Here is an 18,655-nt window from a genome sequence, read left to right as displayed (position 1 = left end):
ACTTGCAGCATAATGTCAGTTTGCTGCTCAATCTGCCTGATTTACATTTAAAGCAACAAAACTGTTTTTATTTTTACATGCCATTTAGTGCTGGTTTTATCTGAAAATAAAGTGCAACAGTCGGTTCCGGAAGTAAAAGCTCCATTCGTTATCTCCACAGGGGAAGTGAACAATAACTGATAAACCTTTAAAGACAGACCTATTGTGAATGACAAGCTTGTTATTTGATGGTATATGCTTTTGTTGAAGCTATCATTTTGCATTATTTAAACTTTTTCCTTAAGTGTTTGTGTTTAACATCATAATTCCACATGAAAACCTCATGATTATGCGGAGAAATCTTTAAATCTAAATTTAACATCTTTAAATTAATAGTTTTATGATTCTCCATCATTTTTATGTTTATTATGTAATTGCAAACACATTGAATTTTTGTTCATATTTGCTTGTTAAAGTTATAAAGTTCAATCTAGTAATTTTTTTTTCGATCTTCAAATACTTTTTGGCTTCTAATCTAAGTTTGTAATGTTGTGATTAAATTCATAACTGGTTGGTTGGTTTATGGCTTAAAACTTTTTAATGAACACTCTTTTTTTAAATCGTAATGGGAAAAATACTTCTGGAACCAAGTCCACTGAGAAAGTGGTCAAGCACTGTTACATTCTATAATCTCTGCAAAACTGTTGCACGGAAATCAGAAAAAGGTGAAGCGTTTTTAGACTTTGTGATAAGAACTTTTGTCCTGCTAAACAAGTTCACAGAGAGAAAACAAAGTGGGATATACAGTTCTGCTCCTGAATAACTTTCGAAGATTTGAAGCCACGATCCAGGCAAACTATGGCGAATCCAGTGATCGTAGTATCAACCTGGTATTATTTTAAAAACAATAAATCAACAAAAATTGCATTGCATGTGCAAAATGCATCAGATGGTCAATGAATGGACTGTGTCGGTCCATCTGAGGCTGAGACTACATAATGAGTGCTATGCTTTGGTAATAAGTCACTCTTTTTGTTCATCATCACAGCATAGGTTTTTGTCTTATTTTATTCATTATATAAGTCATTGTTGATGACCTCTGCCCCCGTGTCGTCATGCGGGTCATAGCTGCTGGGAGAGATGAACCTACGTTTCTTGCCGAAGGTGGAGAATGAGTTGTGGACGTCGAGCTCACTGCGGTAGATGGGCCGCAGGGTGCAGAAGCCGGACGGCGTGCCGGGGATGTAGACGTTGTGCTGGTAGTCCGGCGGAGGGTGCGAGTGGACCTGTGCCGTGGGCTGCTGCTGCTGCAGGTGGTGGTTGGGGTTGTGTTGGGGTGTGTAGTGAGGAGTCCAGGCCCTCTGAGAAACATTACCTGCTGGAGAATGCATCCGGTTCTCTGAAAGGGTTAAAAAAAAGAGAGAGAAAGAGAGAACTACTTAGATTAAATAATTAAAAATGTTTAATGTTTTTGAAAAAAAAAAAGTATTATGCTCACCAAAGATGCATTTATTTGATCAAGAATACAGTAAAAACAGTATACTGTATATTTTGTGATATTACTACAATTTAAAATAACTATTTTGTATTGCAATATATTTCAAAATGTTATTTATTCCTGTGATGCAAAACTGCATTTTCTGCATCATTTCACCAGTCTTTAGTGTCACTAGTGTCACTTGTTTCAGGATTCTTTGATGAAGAAAAAGTTCAATAAAACAGCATTTGTTTGAAATAGGAATCTTTTATAATATTATACATTATACATTTCTTTACTGTCACTCTTGATCAACTCAGTTTGTCTTTGCTAAAAAAAAAAAAAATTCTAAACTTTTGAATGGTATGTGTCATGGTTTCTACAAAAATATGAAGCAGCAAAACTGTTTTCAACACTGATAATAATAAGAAATGTTTCTTGAGCAGCAAATGAGCATATTAGAATGATTTCCGGTGAATCGTGTGACACTGAAGACTGGAGTAATGATTCTGAGTATTTAGCTTTGCATAAGAGGAATACATTACATTTTAAAATATATTCAAATAGAAAATAGCTATTTCAAATTGTATATCTCACAATATTACTGTTTTACTGTATTTATGACCAAATATATGCAGCTTGAGTGAGCATAAATGTCTACTTTGAAAACATTTCTTCATAATTTTGAACTTTTGCCTCTATAAATGAAACGCATTCGGAGGTGAATAATTTATGTTGCCGAACAAATCATGAAAGTCTCTCCAAGTAATGTCTCATTTACCCACAAATTGAACAAGGTCAAAGTAATATATTTCTCACTATTGCACAGAAATAAAAGACATTCACAGTCTGGACCTTGAATCTGAACATTAATCACATATTAAAAATAGCTAATTATCTGTAGTAGGGCCTAATAACACCCATGGTTTTTACTCATTTTAACAGGCTGAGAAAATGAAATAAACATGCAAAGCAATCCCATTTCCAACATAAGACAAGGTGATATGGCCATGTGCATGGGCTTTCATGAAAGCAATGCCTTTAGTAATTCCCACTCCTACACTTTTTCCTTGTTGAATATCCTGTTTCACTTAGAAATATATCAGATAATTTGAATACTGTTTTATATTGACTGTTAAATGCAAAAATAAATAAATAAACAATAGATAAATTAATTAATTAATTAAAGTAATGAAATAAACAGGATCAAATAAGGTGACATAAAAAAGTATAGTTGTACCTCTCGAGCGGGTACCCCAAGTCCAGTACTGTCCAGCAGCCATCTGACCCACATAATTCTCCGGTTCAGCCTGCATGGCTTTACGCATCAGAGTGCCATCCATGTTTATAGAGTTACAACTGCAAACAGATAATGGGAAATTAGGCCAATCTGAGATAATGTAAGGAGATATTTTGTTACTCCATATTTCATGCATGAAAGTTCATTGTCTGCCAGCTCTAAATGACAAAACCATTTTATCATATAGAAAGGGAAAAATATTCATACACTTTTTTTCTTTTTTGACTTCTAGCATTTACATTTATGCATATAACTCGCATGCATTCCCTGCAAATTCAACACTGTTAACACCATGTGCTATTGTTTGAGTTTGACTGTATAACAGTTTGTAATATTTTGAGTTACTATTAACTAAAAACACAAAGTTTATAGTATATCCCTATTCAGAGACAAGTAAACGTGTGTTTTACCTTTTCAGAGAGGAAGTTTGATTTTTGGTGAGTGCCCAGTCAGTGTTTGCTTGTTTCAACTGCAAAACATAGAACAAAAAAATCAGAACTTTAAATAAATAACTGATTATAACACATGTAGGATAAATGTTTATACATCTTTTGGAGATTTTTCGAAACTTTTTAGAGTATAAAATTGCTACAGATGTTCACAGGCACTCCGAGTATATTCCTCACGCATTAAAGGAATCGTGTATGCCTCCTTGTGGCCAAAAGTGTGAATCGCATGTCATATATTTTGGAGCTGTGGTGCCTTGAGCAATGACTGTAGTGTCACGGTCTTCTCTTTCATCCTCATAGATGCGGCGGGGGTGGAGGAGGGGGAGGAGGAGGAGGAGGAGGAGGAGAATGGGGGTGTTATTTATTCCATGTCAAAGAGAGAGAAAGTATGGATTCCACGCTCTATTAATTCGCTTAGAGACTTTCATAAGGAGAGCGCCATGTAAGCTTATTATTAGAACCGTTCCTCAAAATACCTTCCGTAGATAATTAGAACACCGACATACGATTTTAATCTTCAAAGGAAACCGCAGCGGGCAGGAAATTAATTTCGAAAACGCATTTAACTGTCCGACGAATTCAATTTAATTTAATTTCTCGTTTTATTTTAGAAACTCCCGTGCGTTTGCATTTTCCGCTGCAGCTCTGGTGAATTTATAAAGAATTTTTCAGCTTTAATATATCCCCAGAAGAAATCCTGTAAGTAGCTCTGACTGCACGCAAGAGCTGTACATCTGTTTGAGGTTTTGTATACCCTTAAGGGTAGAATTTGTCCTAAATGTGTTGGCCAGTGAAGAAAATCAGGGGTATAAAAGAGGCTTTCATGAATATTCTATAAGAGACCTAAAGGCCACATATTCTATGGACATTACAGGTTGCAGTTCCCTCAATGGACGAGTTTATTTTTCACTGGCTGTAAGAAGTTCACTGACCCAAGGCAAGGTCACACCTAGCTCTCCAACAGGTCACCCTGACAACTGAATGATAACCGAAGTGATCACGTTTACATTTTACAGCCTGATGTTTCCACCTAGTGGATATTAACAGAACACACACACACACACACAGAGAGAGTTTCTCCCTCGTTCTCGTTCTATGAGGGCAAAGTGGCAGAATCTACAGGCGCGACACGTCTCCATCGGCTCCTGTTCGCTCCCTAATGCTTTCATTTCCCCAGCCCCATTATGGAAGAAACCAGTCTGCGTCCGTGTGCCATTGTGTACTGTATAATTAGCTTGTGTATGTGTGTGCGCGCCCTTGATATACAGTTGACAAAGAATGTCTGTGTCTAAATGCAATAGTAGAGAACTAAAAAGCTTATCCTGTTGAAGGTTAGAGACAGACTACGTTAGTATATTAGGCTGGCCACATTAACAACACGGAAGTATAAAAACATTTAATGTTTTGTTTTGCAGCATGTTAGGGAGATTAATAAATATAGACAGAGAGAGAGGGATAGAGTGCGCACATAAACAAAAGAAGAACTGGAAAGAGTGCTAAAAGACGCTCATTGTCCTCGGTTTCTCTGGTAGATGCTGCTGTCTTGAGACGCCAGTTCACTCTCAATCAAGGTCATTGATTGACTTAGAGGTATTAAATATTTACTGTCAAAAAATTAGCGCCCTGCAGTTTTTCTTTTGTGCATTTATAGATAATTGATAACCAATTCATCTCATTCACCAACATATTTTACACAAGTGCAAAAGTGATACCCTTCACCAAAGTGACTCAAAAATAAAGATCACCTGACAAACTCAATGAAGCAAGCTGATGTTTAAGAAAGAGGGTGAATGCAGTTCTACCTCGTTCGGTGTAGTCGCTCCGTTGTTCACGGAAGAGCAGCGGATCTGAGAACTCAGCGCCAGATTATCCGCTCCTCTCGCCGCGTTATTTCTCGGTGTGCCGGGACTGCAAGGCTTGAGAAACATAAAGTCGCTCTTTGCAGACTCAGGCGTCAAACACACTTTGTAGCAGTAAGCTTGAGAGAGATTTCCAGGATTGCTGTTTACCTCCACGCAGTTCGTGGGCACTTTGGCGCCGGTGGAGATCTGCAGGTTGAGATTAGACTTTTTGAACACCTCGGCGGGCGGCTCCGGTTCAAAGCTGCAGCAAGCGGCGCCGAGCGAGGAGAGCGCGTAACCGCCGAGGGAGTCGCGGTCTTTGTAGCACTTCACGGCCGCCAGGACGATGATGGCCACGAGGAAGATGAGCGAGACGGTGCTCAGTGACACGATTAAATAGAGCGCGAGGTTAGACGGGGGCTGGGGGCTGAGCGAGAGGTCACCGAAGTCGGACAGCGACTCCGGCACGGTGTCCACCACCGATAGAATGATGGACACGGTGGCCGAGAGCGGCGGCTGCCCGTTGTCCTTGACAAGTATGACGAATCTTTGCCTGATGGCATCTTTGTCTACAAAGCGGCGGATCGTCCTGATCTCCCCGGTGTATAGAGCCACGCTGAACAGCCCGGGATCCGTCGTCTGCAGCATCTGATACGACAGGCGAGAGTTTTGCCCCGCGTCCGCGTCGAGCGCCGTGATTTTAGCCACAAGGTACCCAGCGTCCACCGACCTGGGCACCATTTCAGTAGCAACAGAGCCGTTTCTGGGCAGCGGGGACAGGATGACCGGTGCGTTGTCATTCTGATCCAAAACGAACACGTTGACGGTCACGTTGCTGCTGAGCGGCGGGAAACCGGCGTCCTGCGCCTGGACGCGGATCTGAAAGTTCCGGAGCTGCTCGTAATCGAAAGAGCGCAGCGCGTAGATGTTGCCGTTATCAGAATTGATGGAGACATAAGTGGACACCGGCATGCCCTGAATCTGACCGTCCAGGATGGAGTAGGACAAATACGAGTTCTGATTAGAGTCCGAATCGAATGCGGTCACCGAGCAAATGGAAGCGCCCGGGGCATTATTCTCGGTCACATATACAGTGTACGAGGGCTGAATGAAGCGCGGCGGGTTGTCGTTAATGTCAGACACTTGAACCAGAATCGTCTTCCTGGTGGACAGCGGAGGCGAGCCCAGATCTCGCGCTGTGAGGGAGATGTTGTACTCCGAGACAGACTCTCTGTCGAGAAACTCGCTGGTCACGAGTGTGTAATAGTTTTTAAAAGAGGAGTGCAGCTGGAACGGCACATTTCCGGGGATCTGGCAATCCACAGCTCCGTTCTCTCCGGAGTCGCGGTCCATTACACTGATCACGGCTATCACCGTGCCCGGAGGCGCGTCCTCCTGTACAGGTGTTGACACAGAGGTTAATATGACCTCGGGCGCGTTGTCGTTCACGTCCAGAATATCGACCAGCACTTTGCAATGCACGGCCACGGCTGAGGGACCCTTGTCTTTCGCCTGCACGTAGAGCTCGTACACGCTGGCCCTCTCGTAGTCCACGATTCCCTTCACCCGGATCTCACCCGAGTGAGAATCCACGCTGAACAGCTCGCGCACCTTCAGAGGTGCGTGCCCGCTGAACGAATAGGTGATCTCGCCGTTTGCGCCTTCATCCAGGTCCGTGGCGTTCAGTTTGAGCACGAGCGTGCCTCTAGGCGCGTTCTCCACCAAGCTGACCCGGTATACGGAGCGGTCGAACACCGGCACGTTGTCATTCGCGTCCAGCACAGTTACCGTGATCTGTGCCGTGCCCGAGCGCAACGGGGAGCCACCGTCCACGGCCGTGAGCACCATCTCGTGCGTCTTCTGCTGCTCTCGGTCCAGCGGAGACTGCAGAACGAGTTCTGCAAACTTGCTGCCGTCGTTACGCGTCTGAATGTCCAGAACGAAGTGTTGATTGGCGCTCAGCAAGTACGAGCGGAGAGAGTTCGAGCCCACATCCAGGTCCTGCGCGCTTTCCAGCGGGAACCGGGAGCTCGGCACAGCAGACTCTGTGATCTCCAGATTAAACTCGCTCCACGGGAAACTGGGAGCGTTATCATTCACGTCCAAGATCTCCACTTCTACCCGGTACAGTTCCAAAGGGTTCTCAATGACCACCTGCAAGTGCAAGAAACAAATGGGACTTTGTTCACACAGCTCCTCGCGGTCGATCTTCTCGTTCACAAACAGAATTCCGTTCTCCAAATTTACTTCTAAATATTGTTTTCTAGCCCCGGATACAATCCGGAATCTCCGTGAGGACAATTTGGCCACGTCCAAGCCCAAGTCCTCTGCGATATTTCCAACGAAAGCCCCGTGCTCCAACTCCTCGGGAACTGAATAGCGAATCTGCGCCAAAACCTGGTCCAGTGCGCACGCACACAGGAGCAGACACACAACCTGCCCTGTCAACGTCCATCGCCTCTTCGGAAGCCTCCGGTCCATCTTCCTAAAAATCAGATCTTTTCAGCTGCTTTTACAAAGAAGACTCATGTTCAGTTGTGAAAGATTCAAACAGTTTTTGGAAAACAATTTAGGTACACAATACACACTTGCATTGTTATCCAAAGTGGAATAAAAAATAATCTAAAAAGTGCATGTGTCGATTTACAACAGAGATTGAAATTCGCAGCAAACTTGGAGTCTCTCCTGGGTTGTGCGCTTTGCGCGCAGCGCAGGCAGTGTGTGAGCAGGAGAGGCGAGCGCTTTGATTTTCCAGTGTGTTAGACGCTTTGAGGAGTGTGTGAGACGAGAGAGGGAGGTGATGTGATGTGTGTGTGTGTGTGTGTGTGTGTGTGTGTGTGTGTGCACCTGGTATTCATCACGTCCTGGGGACCAAATGTCCCCACAAGGATAGTAATACCAGTAAATCTTAATCTTGTGGGGACATTTTTTGGTCCCCATGAGGAAACAAGCTTATAAATCATACAGCATAAAGTTTTTTGAAAATCTAAAAATGCAGCATGTTTCCTGTGAGGGCTAAGTTTAGGTGTAGGGTTGGTGTAGGGCAATAGCACATACAGATTGTACAGTATAAAAACCATTACGCCTATGGGATGTCCCCATAAAACATGGAAACCCAACATGTGTGTGTGTGTGTGTGTGTGTGTGTGTGTGTGTGTGTGTGTGTGTGTGTGTGTTTGTGTGTGTGTGTGTGTGTGTGTGTGTGTGTGTGATGGGGAGGAATCGTATTGGCGGACGGCGACATGAGAGCACGGAGCATAATCACTGTACCGACACGTTTAACTCGCGAGCAACCGGGCCCGCGTAATCACCCTGAAATAAACGAGACTGTTAATCAGCGAATTCATACCTAAAAAATTCATAAAAAATAAAACTTTCTATTTATGAAAAGCATCAGTCCTTAGTTTGTAATTCTAATACACTAGCGACCTTCTTCAGAGGGGGTTACTTGTTTATTTGCAGGTGGATTTTGAACGCAAGCCAGTATAAATATTAAATGTTGACTGACAGATTATTTATATATAGAGAGAGAGAGAGAGAGAGAGAGAGAGAGATACATACATACACACGCACACGCACACACACACAGTGAATCCCCGGCCTTTCTCCATTTCGTAAAGAACACGTTTAGGATAGGCCTACGTGACCATATAGTCTTGTAAATTCTTGTAAGCAGCAGCTATACTAATACCGACATATTTTCGCATGTGATCCTATGCAACAAACCAGATCGAGTGATTTATAAGATTATGGATTGTGGAAGTTATTGTTTTGATGGGACAAATCCGAATCGTGTCTACAGAAAGAGTGACACATGTTTGCCCAAATCTAATCTTTAATTTTCATGGATAATCCTCACCAGTCGATGATGCGCGCTCCCCACGAGCATCCGCAGAGGAATGTTCTAATTAAGAACGCGCAAGACTCTCTCTCTCTCTCTCTCTCTAGCAGGCCTACAAACACACACACTTGGAGTTTGCAGTTTACTTTGGGCACATCTTGAGGGATGAGGGAAGAACCCTGTGGGAGGGGAAAGGAAAAAAGTTAGATTAGACTAGACAAGGTCTAGTCACATAAACTTAGACCAGCAAACCAATTGCATCTTCTTCTTTTTTTTCCAGCAGGCATATTCTTAAGTGTTTCGACATCTCGGCCTCCTCTGACCCATCTCTACAGGGAGGTGAAATCCTCCACCCAGGTTTCAATAACCTCAGAATACAATCTGCTGTCAGACTTAACCTCCAGCAGATGGTAAAGCTCGAGCAGAAATGATTACATTTGAAACAAACAGGAGTTCCTCCGCTCTCGACTTCTTTTTAATTAACGGAGAGACGGATTAGTGCTCGGCTATCCGGGATCAGCCGTTCTTCAACAGAAGAATACAAATGTTTTTGGATAAATAATCCCCGGCGCATTTCACGGTGCCCGTCACATTAACATGCATTACACGAGCCCTTAAGCCCCGTTTCATCCGCCGGCTTATTGTCCACGGGGCGCGAGAGTGCCATTACTTTCACCACAAGCTCCATTTAAACTCACTCACGGTAACCTTGCAAAACCCCTGTCTGTCTCTGTTGAATACTTCAGTAAGAAAAGAGAGATAGACGAGAAGAAATGATGAGAGAGAAGGAGATGTCCTTTGTACATCTTACATCTATTGAGAATAAAAAACGCAGGGACTGAAAAAGATGAAATCACATTAACACAAGACACCAGAATGTAAAGTCTAGACTCATACACAATGCTGTTGCGAGATTTCACCCATTTCAGTCTAATATAAATAATACATGTAAAGATAAATCAATAACTGATAAATGAAGCTGTATAAATAGGCTGTCAGTAAAATATTTCAAAAATAAATTTGGAAAATGTAGGAAAGTAAAATATATCATTAAACATCTACTATTATCTTTATTATAATATTATCACTATTATCATCTATCTACTTATGATTCTTTGTTCTATCCGGACTTTCAAAAATGATCTTTGAGCTCCATCTGCTGTTCATCTCGGGGTGTTACAACAAAGAAGAGTGGAAATTACATCTAATTTGCTTTTTCAAATAAATGTGAAAATGGCAATATAATCATATTCGTATATGTCTTATATTTTAATTTCACGTATAGCCTATTTTATAAATTAAAAACTAAAAATGTAGACAAATGTTGTAAAAAATGCAAGAAGTGAAGCTATATTGAGATTTAAGCTTCATGCCGAGCCTTATAGCCTACCAAAATTATTACATATCACTGACTGACAAAGGAGCAAGATATCGTAGCATCAAACATGAAAACGTTGGACAGAGCCCGAGGTTCGATCTCCGGTCACCGATGTCTCAGCGACCATGAGAGAGTGATAAACAATCAGAAGTAACCACTGAGCTAAACCAACGCAAAAAATATATGACCGAACAAGTACTTAAACTAGAAGCACTGAAAACACGGAAGTCCAAAGCTTTAGTAACAGAAAATGAAACTACGAACAGAAGACGATGAGCCTATTACAATAAAACAACAACACCCACCGGTAATAACTCAGATGATTAGCTACCTTGTAAAACCTATCCAGGTTTTTATAAAACTTCTGTTTTAATATAATAGACGCGTACAGGGTGATTTATACGGTCCTAGTGCGCCATCTAATGGACATATGTGCATTTTACAGCTTTATAATACAGAAAACTGCATCAATAATAAATAAAGTGTAGAAAGTCTACAAATTTCAGTAGAAAAAAATATTCTGAAATATTATTACAATTTTACAATTTTAATATATTTTAAAATGTTATTTATTCCTGTGATGGTAAAGCTGAATTTTCAGCATTATTAGGCTACTCCAGTCTTCAGTGTCACATGATCTTTAAGAAATCATTCTAATATGCTAATATGCTAAACATATCTGATTATTATCAGTCTTGTGCTGCTTCATATTTTATGGGAAAAAAAATTTCCAGGGTTCTTTGATCAATATTATGGCTTTTAAAATGATATTTTTGTAAAATGTAAATGTATCAATGTAAACATTGTAACAGTGTAAAAGTCTTTTAGAGAAGAGAGAAAAGCTTGTGCAGCATTTAACACTTTCTATTTTTTATTTAATGCCAAGGCATTTATGCATTTTAAAGTGTGCTTCAAATATGCAAATAATTCCTGGGGCCACTGTATATCATAGTAATACAGTATCACCACCTAATACTGTATTTGCAAATCTAGAAAGGAAAGTTTATATTTAACTTGCTAATAATATATATCACTCTCCAAAAGAGGGCAGCAAAGACCACAGAATATCAGCAGAACCTGCAGACACAGAAGTTACTACAGATGTTGAGTTTTCTGTTAGCTGTTGTTTTTCCACACACCTATATGAAATAATTCTTCAGACAGCTGATGTGTTTGACAGTCTGTTGATTATCGGGTCTTTGAGAACGAGATAGGTTCCACACAGATTCGAGCTCTGTAAAAGAACATTAATACATGCTTTTATCCAAAGTGATTTGCTCTATATACAAGATATACATATATGTTTGCGTTCTCAGAGAGCCAAACCTGACCTTGGTGTTGCAAACATTATACTCTAAAACTTGAGCTACAGACACTTCCACAACCTCGAAGAAAATGTTACATTTTAAGCATCATTTTCTTTCCTTGAAGAAAAAAAGACATGTATCACGTATTAGTCAATAGTTGACAGTAACAGTATCGAGGCATACAGTAAGAATTTGATTATCTTTGAGTTTATATTAAGATCTCTCTTTTTATTGCAGAATTTAATATCTTGTTAAATTTGAGCACAATCTGAGTTTTACTGAAGAGAAACATAAGTAGGAGAGAGTAGAAAAAGTCTCCATTAAATCAAATTTCTGCATAGAAGAAACAACTGAGATATTAAAGAGATCTCATTTGTGATTTTTCTTTCCTTCGGGTACATGATCCAGAAAGTGGCCTGTCTGTGTGTGTGTGTGTGTGTGTGTGTGTGTTCAACCCCTGTAGGGTGATAACCTGTAATTACTGCACCAGATGTGAATGAGAAATGGCGAGAGACAGACTATAAAATATTGCAAAGATGGAAAGAGAAAGACTCTGTTCCAAAACCTACTGAGTTGTCTTGCTGTCTACTGCTACACAGGTGGTTTTAGCATGTTGCTAAATGAATGATACTCCAATAAGTATAAATATACACTATATTGCCAAAAGTATTGGGTCACCCCCTTCTAATGAACAGGTTTGACTACTATTTCTATGAGCACAAATCTTAATGTTTAAGCATATAATGATATTCTAGGGAATTGTGTGCTTCTAATTTTATATCAACAGTTTGGACCCTTTTCTATTCTAACATGACAGTGTCTCTGTGTATAAGGCAAGGTTCAAAAATAAATTATTGATTCAGTCAGTGTGGAAGAACCCAGCTGAACACCTCTGGTGTGACTTTATATGCAGACCTTGAGCCAAAAACTCATCACCAAACACCAGTGACTTGTATATGGGTACAGTCATTTTAGACACGTCCAAAACTGTTGCAACAGAGATGGAAATACAGTTTTTAAATACGTGAATTATGCTTCCATCTTTGTTGCCACAGTTTTGGATGTGCCTTCTTCTGTCCTAAAGAAGGGGGTGTCCCAATACTTTTGTCCATATAGTTATGTAGATAGAGCTCAGGGATTTGGAACCAAACCAAAGACTGGATGGGGAGGAAAAAGGGGGAAATACGCTTTATGAGAGTAAAAATTTAACAGCAAGACAAAGGTTAAAACAGAGAAAGAAAAAGAAAGAGCAAATGAATTCATGACAAACAGACAAAGAAAAGAGTGGAAATGGAAATGTTGGGTGTGGTGAGACGAGAGGTGTTTCTGTCTGGGAGAGGGGAAGATGGAAGAATAAAGACAGAGAGAAAGAAGAAGAAGAGAGTTTCTTACACATGTTATTCAGCTGTGTAAACGGGCGTAAGGCGGGTCTGGGGTCTCGGGTTGCCAGTGAAAAGGGCTCATATTTATAAGAGATTGGCAGCCCCGACACCTCTTACACACACGTTAATATTATTATTATTACTGAGCACTCAAAAATGGAAAATGGCAGCAACCTGAGAGGCCTGGAGAGGAGCGCATGTGTGTTCGTGAGAAAACGCATGTCTGTGAGAATATGTATACATAAAAGACAGAAAAAGAGAGGGATAGAAAGAGTCCCACTGGAAAAAAGGGGCAGAGAAAGAAAAAGAAAGGTTGCAGAAAGAGAAGTTTGGCACGAGGAGATGGATAGGGAGAACGTGTAACGTGATCTACTGAACATATTAGTGCTGTCAAAGAGGGGAACGAGAAAAAGAAGAAGCAGAAAAAGGGTGTCAGACACGAGCATGTATTCCAGGACAAGATTATAAAATTCCCGCAAAAACGGCATAGACATGTTGGAACAGATAGACAGATACACACGTATTGAGCAAAGTAAATTCTTAACAAGTGGGTGGGGCCACTCATATCAATGACAGATCTGTAATTTCCCTCAGGGTCATATTTAACCAATCACAGATCTGGTTACATAACCAGATCACAGGCCCGTCCAACGGTGTCACTGTCTGAATACTAGTCAAAGTTCACGAGGTCCAATGTAACATTCCCAGATTTCTTACGAACAGAAAAAAACGTGACCGGCACATCAGTGAGGCTTGTGCAGCACAGTTTGTGTGCTGTAATGAAATGCTGGCAATGTGCAGAAGAGAATACTAGTGCTTGCTGCATACTGTATACTGCGTTTGATTTGTTTAAATAATATTTTAAAACAGCATGCAGTATGCAATAATAAACAGCAGTATGATACATTAGGGTGGCCATATGCCCCTTTTTCCCAAGACATATCCTGGCCAGGATTTCTAAATGGCCTAAAATGGGTTTGTTTTTGTATTGTTTTCATGCATGCTGAAGCTACTGATTGAAAAGTAGTTTGCAGGAATTGCGCATAATCGACAGATCGTGGAGAAGGTGGGATCTATGAGAACGGTCGAAGCGATGCAAAAACATGTCCATATGATGTATGATGACTGAGAGCATGTCAATAGGAAAACAAAGCCAAAAAATTTGAAATCCTGGCCAGGATATGTATGTTTTCTTTGTTGGCACATGCAACATTAAATTGCATGGCTTCCAGGTAAAATCTGGAAAGCAAATACAGTCAGTTTGAATTTAAAATTTGTGTAAAGCTGCAGTGTGTGATACAGTGTTAAACTCCTCAGAAAGTCAAACTATTAGTAGTTAAACATACTGAAAGTGAAACTGAGGTGAGAAACTGCGAAATGAAACACTCCAGATTCATAATTGTTTTGTCTATGTAGTGCACTCTAATTGTATACTGCATATCTGGCCTATTGTAGCTGGTTATTTGGGTAATTCATGCACACAGAAAATACATGCACAGTATGCATAATGCATAATGTCATTCTGAACATACCTGTTAACAGACTCATGTGGTACCACTGCTTCCCTGAAGGAGGCAGCACTCTCTGGCGATCTCTTCGCTTGAAGTTGATTTGTATCATCAGCCTCTTGGTCCTCTTCATCCTCACCAGCACAGCACATTCACCAATGAGAAATTAACACAAGAGCTGATGAACAGAGAAAGGGAGATGAAGAGAGATGGGACAGTTATCTGACCTGCCTGTGTGTGTGTATTCCCTGGTGTGTTTGGGTGATAACAAACACAACAGACCTGTAGACTCACACACGGAGATTTAATGAGAGTAAAAGCTGGTGATTAATAAAGAACGTGGAATGAAAGTGCTGGAGTTTGATGAAGATGAGGCCAAAATGTGTGTTTTTACTTAGCTATACTTGAGGGGGAAATTAGTCGCCAGAATTTAGCTAAATCTGACAAAATCTCCCTTGTGCAGACATTCAGGAACATTTGGAAAAATTGGACTCACGATTCATTAATGAAATAAATGTTTCTTTTTTTTCCTCTCCCTCTCTCTCTGTATATGTAAATGTTTTCTTTTAGGATTAGTACTTGGTGTGTAGTCATTATAATTAGTTTTATTTAAAAACAAAGGAAGTCTACAATATATCCTCATTGATCTATGTAAATGTGGGCATCTGGAACATTTGTTTAAATGTGAGCGGCCTAGAAACTCAATAATCATGATTTAAGTTGCTGATGGATGCTGGTTTAGAATGTAACTGGTGGATGTTTCCATCTAGACCTGTTGGAAATTGAGTCTCAATGACGCAGTTGGTCTATGATCGGCCTAGAAAAGAAAGAGATGACAGACGGTTTCTACTGGAGGGAGTGACAACAATTACGGAAAAAAAGAAAAACAAACTGACCCAGGGGAAGACCAGTCCTGCTCCTTTTCTGCTGCGTAAACTCAACACGTAATCATTTTTTCTCTGAAACGAATTAATTAATAACAACCACAGGCCAACTATGAGGCAGAGAGTGAATTCTAAGTGGTGTTTGCTTTGAACAAACCTCTAACGCTGAGCATAAAAGTTGAATTGTGAGTTGTCCTGCATCGTTTGTGCTCCAGATGAATGATTCTTCAAATCATGTGTCTTAAGTAATCAGACACAACATTTTTACCTGCTGGACCATAAAACAAGCGAAAAAATCCCATTGAAGAAGAAAGCAGAGCCACATCTAGATTACAGATATTCACATGAGACAGTAAGAAACCATGTGGCAACTAATGAACACCCTAGCAATGCCCTGGAAAAAAAAACTAAATCACTTCAGTGAGTTTTATATAGAAAATTAAACATGTATTTATGCAAATGCATTTTTCAGAAAACAGAAAATGTCAAAACTTTCATTTCAAAGTGTATATCATTATTTTCTAAGCATGTGTTTATTTTTAGATATTAAGTCTTGTTTTCTGAGCAATTTATAAAAAATGAAGTGACTTTATGCTTAAACAACCCAATCATTACAGTGAGTTTTGTAGAGAAATGTAAAAATGTATTTATGTAATGTATGCAATTTCCAGTTTTCCCCTTTGAATTTAAGAATGTTTAGATATTTGTATCGGAAAACAAGACATGATTTCTACAAGACAATAATAAAATATGTTGCAACCACATAAGCAAAGCCCTGTCAACAACCCACAACATCATTGCAGTAAGTTTTGTACAGACAACATCACTCACATTCTCGTCAGAAAAAGTAAAAACCTAACTTTCTACTCAAATCTTATAGTTGCATTTCACTACGATTTTTCCCAACTCCTCTCTTTTTCACCTTTCCTCTTCTCTCTCTCTCAAAATCGCATGTTATGGCTAAATGCCCAATGAGTCACAACTCTGGTAAAACCATCAGAGGAAAGAAACAAAGGGGGAGCAGGAGAGAGAGAGAGAGGGCAGAGACCAGGGTTCATTCTCCACTTCCAGTCCAGTAGTTCATGTGTGCATGTCACTAGCGTTTAATCTTCAAAGAGCAGCGTGCACACACACACACACACACACACAGAGCCAAATAACATTAGAGTTCTGTATCACCAGTACATGCCCTACCCATCACTCCCTTCTGGTTGCCAGTGGAAACCACACAAACAATCCCTCTTGGGCAACAGCAGGAGTCAGCAGAGGATGCAAAGCTCTCTCTCTCTATTGTGTGCTAGATGGCATGCACATAAATATGCATGTGTGTGTGTGTGTGTGTGTTTGTTATTGTCTGGATTACATTTTAATTCTTACATTTATATGAAGTGTGTGTTTGGCCTCAAAAATGTGATGATGTCACATTCTCTGGCAGAGTTGAACACTTTGAAACTGTTTGAGTGCATGAGCGAGAGAAACCTTCAAAAACTGTGCAAAACGTCGTAATCTGACAATCAATTTGACAACATCAGGGATGTTAACAAAATGCTGAACAAAGAGCGCAGCTTCCAGCGAAGTGTGTGTTTATCTAACGCACATGCAGGGCCAGTGAGGGACCCACACACAGACAAATTACCATCGAATGACTTTCCAGTGTCCAGCAGGCCGTATCATTCAATCTATTTGTTTTTCCTTTCAATAAACTGAACCATCTGCCTTGATTTTAGCCATTAATAAACCATGAAAATCATATTGTTTGGATTTCTGTTCAAGTGTATACACATAATGATTATTGTCTCTTTTTGTCATCTTCAGTTGTTTTGGCTACACTGGACAAATTGTACATGGTCTATGCAATAAAATTATTAGACAATTAAAGTAGTGACTGTCTGTGCAAAAGTCAGAAGACTACCCCCCCCCCCACCCAACCCCAAACATTTCCTAGACGTGTTTTCATTGCAAAACTCAATTTATTTTGCCAGTTTTGTCATGTACAAGGTTACAATTAACTAAGTGCAAGCACATTTTCCCTCAGCAAGCAGACGAGAAGAAGAGGTTGTTTTCTCTCTTAAAACCTAATTAAGTGCCCCCTACGGCTCACTACTAAATATCTGCACCAGTTCAGAGGATATAAAGCTTCTTTTAAGATCACATTTACCAAAATCAATCCTAAACCTCTTCTTAAATGGATAGTTCACCTCAAAGTGAAAATGAATGTCCATGTTGACTGAAGTCTGGGGTCAGTAATGTTTTTGAAAAAGTTTCTTCTGCTCACTAAGGCTGCATTTATGTATAAAATATACCAGTAATATTGTGAAATATTATTACAACTTAAAATAACTGTTTTCTACTTTAATACATTGTAAAATGTAATTTACTTCTGTGATGCAAAGCTGAATTTTCAGCATCATTACTCCAGTCTTCAGTGTCACATGATCCTTCAGAATTTATTATAATATGCTTATTTGATACTCAAGAAACATTTCTTATTATTAACAGTTGTGCTGCTTCAGTTTTTTTTTTTTGTAGAAACCAACATACATTTTTCTTTGATGAATAGAAAGTTTTAAAAAACACTATTTATTTGAAAAATAAATATTTTGTAACATTATAAACCTCTTTAGTGTCACAATTTAATGCATCCTTTCCGAATAAAAGTATTACAAAAAAAAACAGCTTTTGAACAGTAGTGTACTTGAAAATCATATACACCTTTATCACACATTTATGGTGCTTTTTATCCTTTTTGAAGCTCAACAACCCTAGTTCCAATTCATTTTTGTTGTATGTAAAAGAGCAGACTGGGTTTCAAGCAACATAAGAGCGATTAAATAATGACACAATTTGCATTTTTGGTCAAACTACCCCTTTAATGTCACTTAACTCATTTGCTCTCTTAACCTTAAGAGTGACCCTAAACCCTTAGCTTGACCTCTGACCTCTCCATCCACCTCAGAGGGTGATTTGAGCGAAACTTCAAGCCTAAATAAACGATTTCTTGAAGCGCAGTACCCACGCGTTCACTCTCACACCCGGGAGGATGCAGCTCAGGATTCAGGCCTTCCCAGAAACTCAAGCAGAACTCCTCCAATACAAACACTCATCAATAAGTAGTCATATCGCATACTGGACGCACTGCGACAATTCGTAAGACCTCATCTACATGAGAACATTCCCTCCACGTCTGTCAGCGCGCATATGTGTGTGTGTGTGTGTGTGCGAGTGCGAACAAAGGCAAAGAGGGGTCGAAAAACAATTACGGTAAAAAATGACTAATATGTCACAGACGTGCTGAAGTACTTTTTTTCC

General features: G+C 40.0%; 1 protein-coding gene across 1 annotated transcript; it reads right to left on the bottom strand.

The window, feature by feature from the left end:
• Positions 1 to 451: 451 nt before the first annotated feature.
• On the bottom strand, positions 452 to 7,804 carry LOC306853480 (protocadherin gamma-A6-like). The gene is made up of 4 exons (XM_079390930.1): positions 5,008 to 7,804; positions 3,167 to 3,225; positions 2,697 to 2,815; positions 452 to 1,378 (listed from the first exon to the last, which is right to left on the bottom strand). The coding sequence occupies exons 1-4, from the start codon at positions 7,525 to 7,527 to the stop codon at positions 1,047 to 1,049; spliced, it is 3,030 nt and encodes a 1,009-aa protein (XP_079247056.1). The 5' UTR covers positions 7,528 to 7,804; the 3' UTR covers positions 452 to 1,046.
• Between the last annotated feature and the right edge of the window lie 10,851 nt (positions 7,805 to 18,655).

The sequence above is a fragment of the Barbus barbus genome (assembly GCF_936440315.1).
Source record: "Barbus barbus genome assembly, chromosome: 33".
Classification (NCBI taxonomy): domain Eukaryota; kingdom Metazoa; phylum Chordata; class Actinopteri; order Cypriniformes; family Cyprinidae; genus Barbus; species Barbus barbus.
The sequence above is the reverse complement of the archived record's forward strand: the minus strand, read 5'-3'. Positions and strand labels throughout refer to the sequence as shown.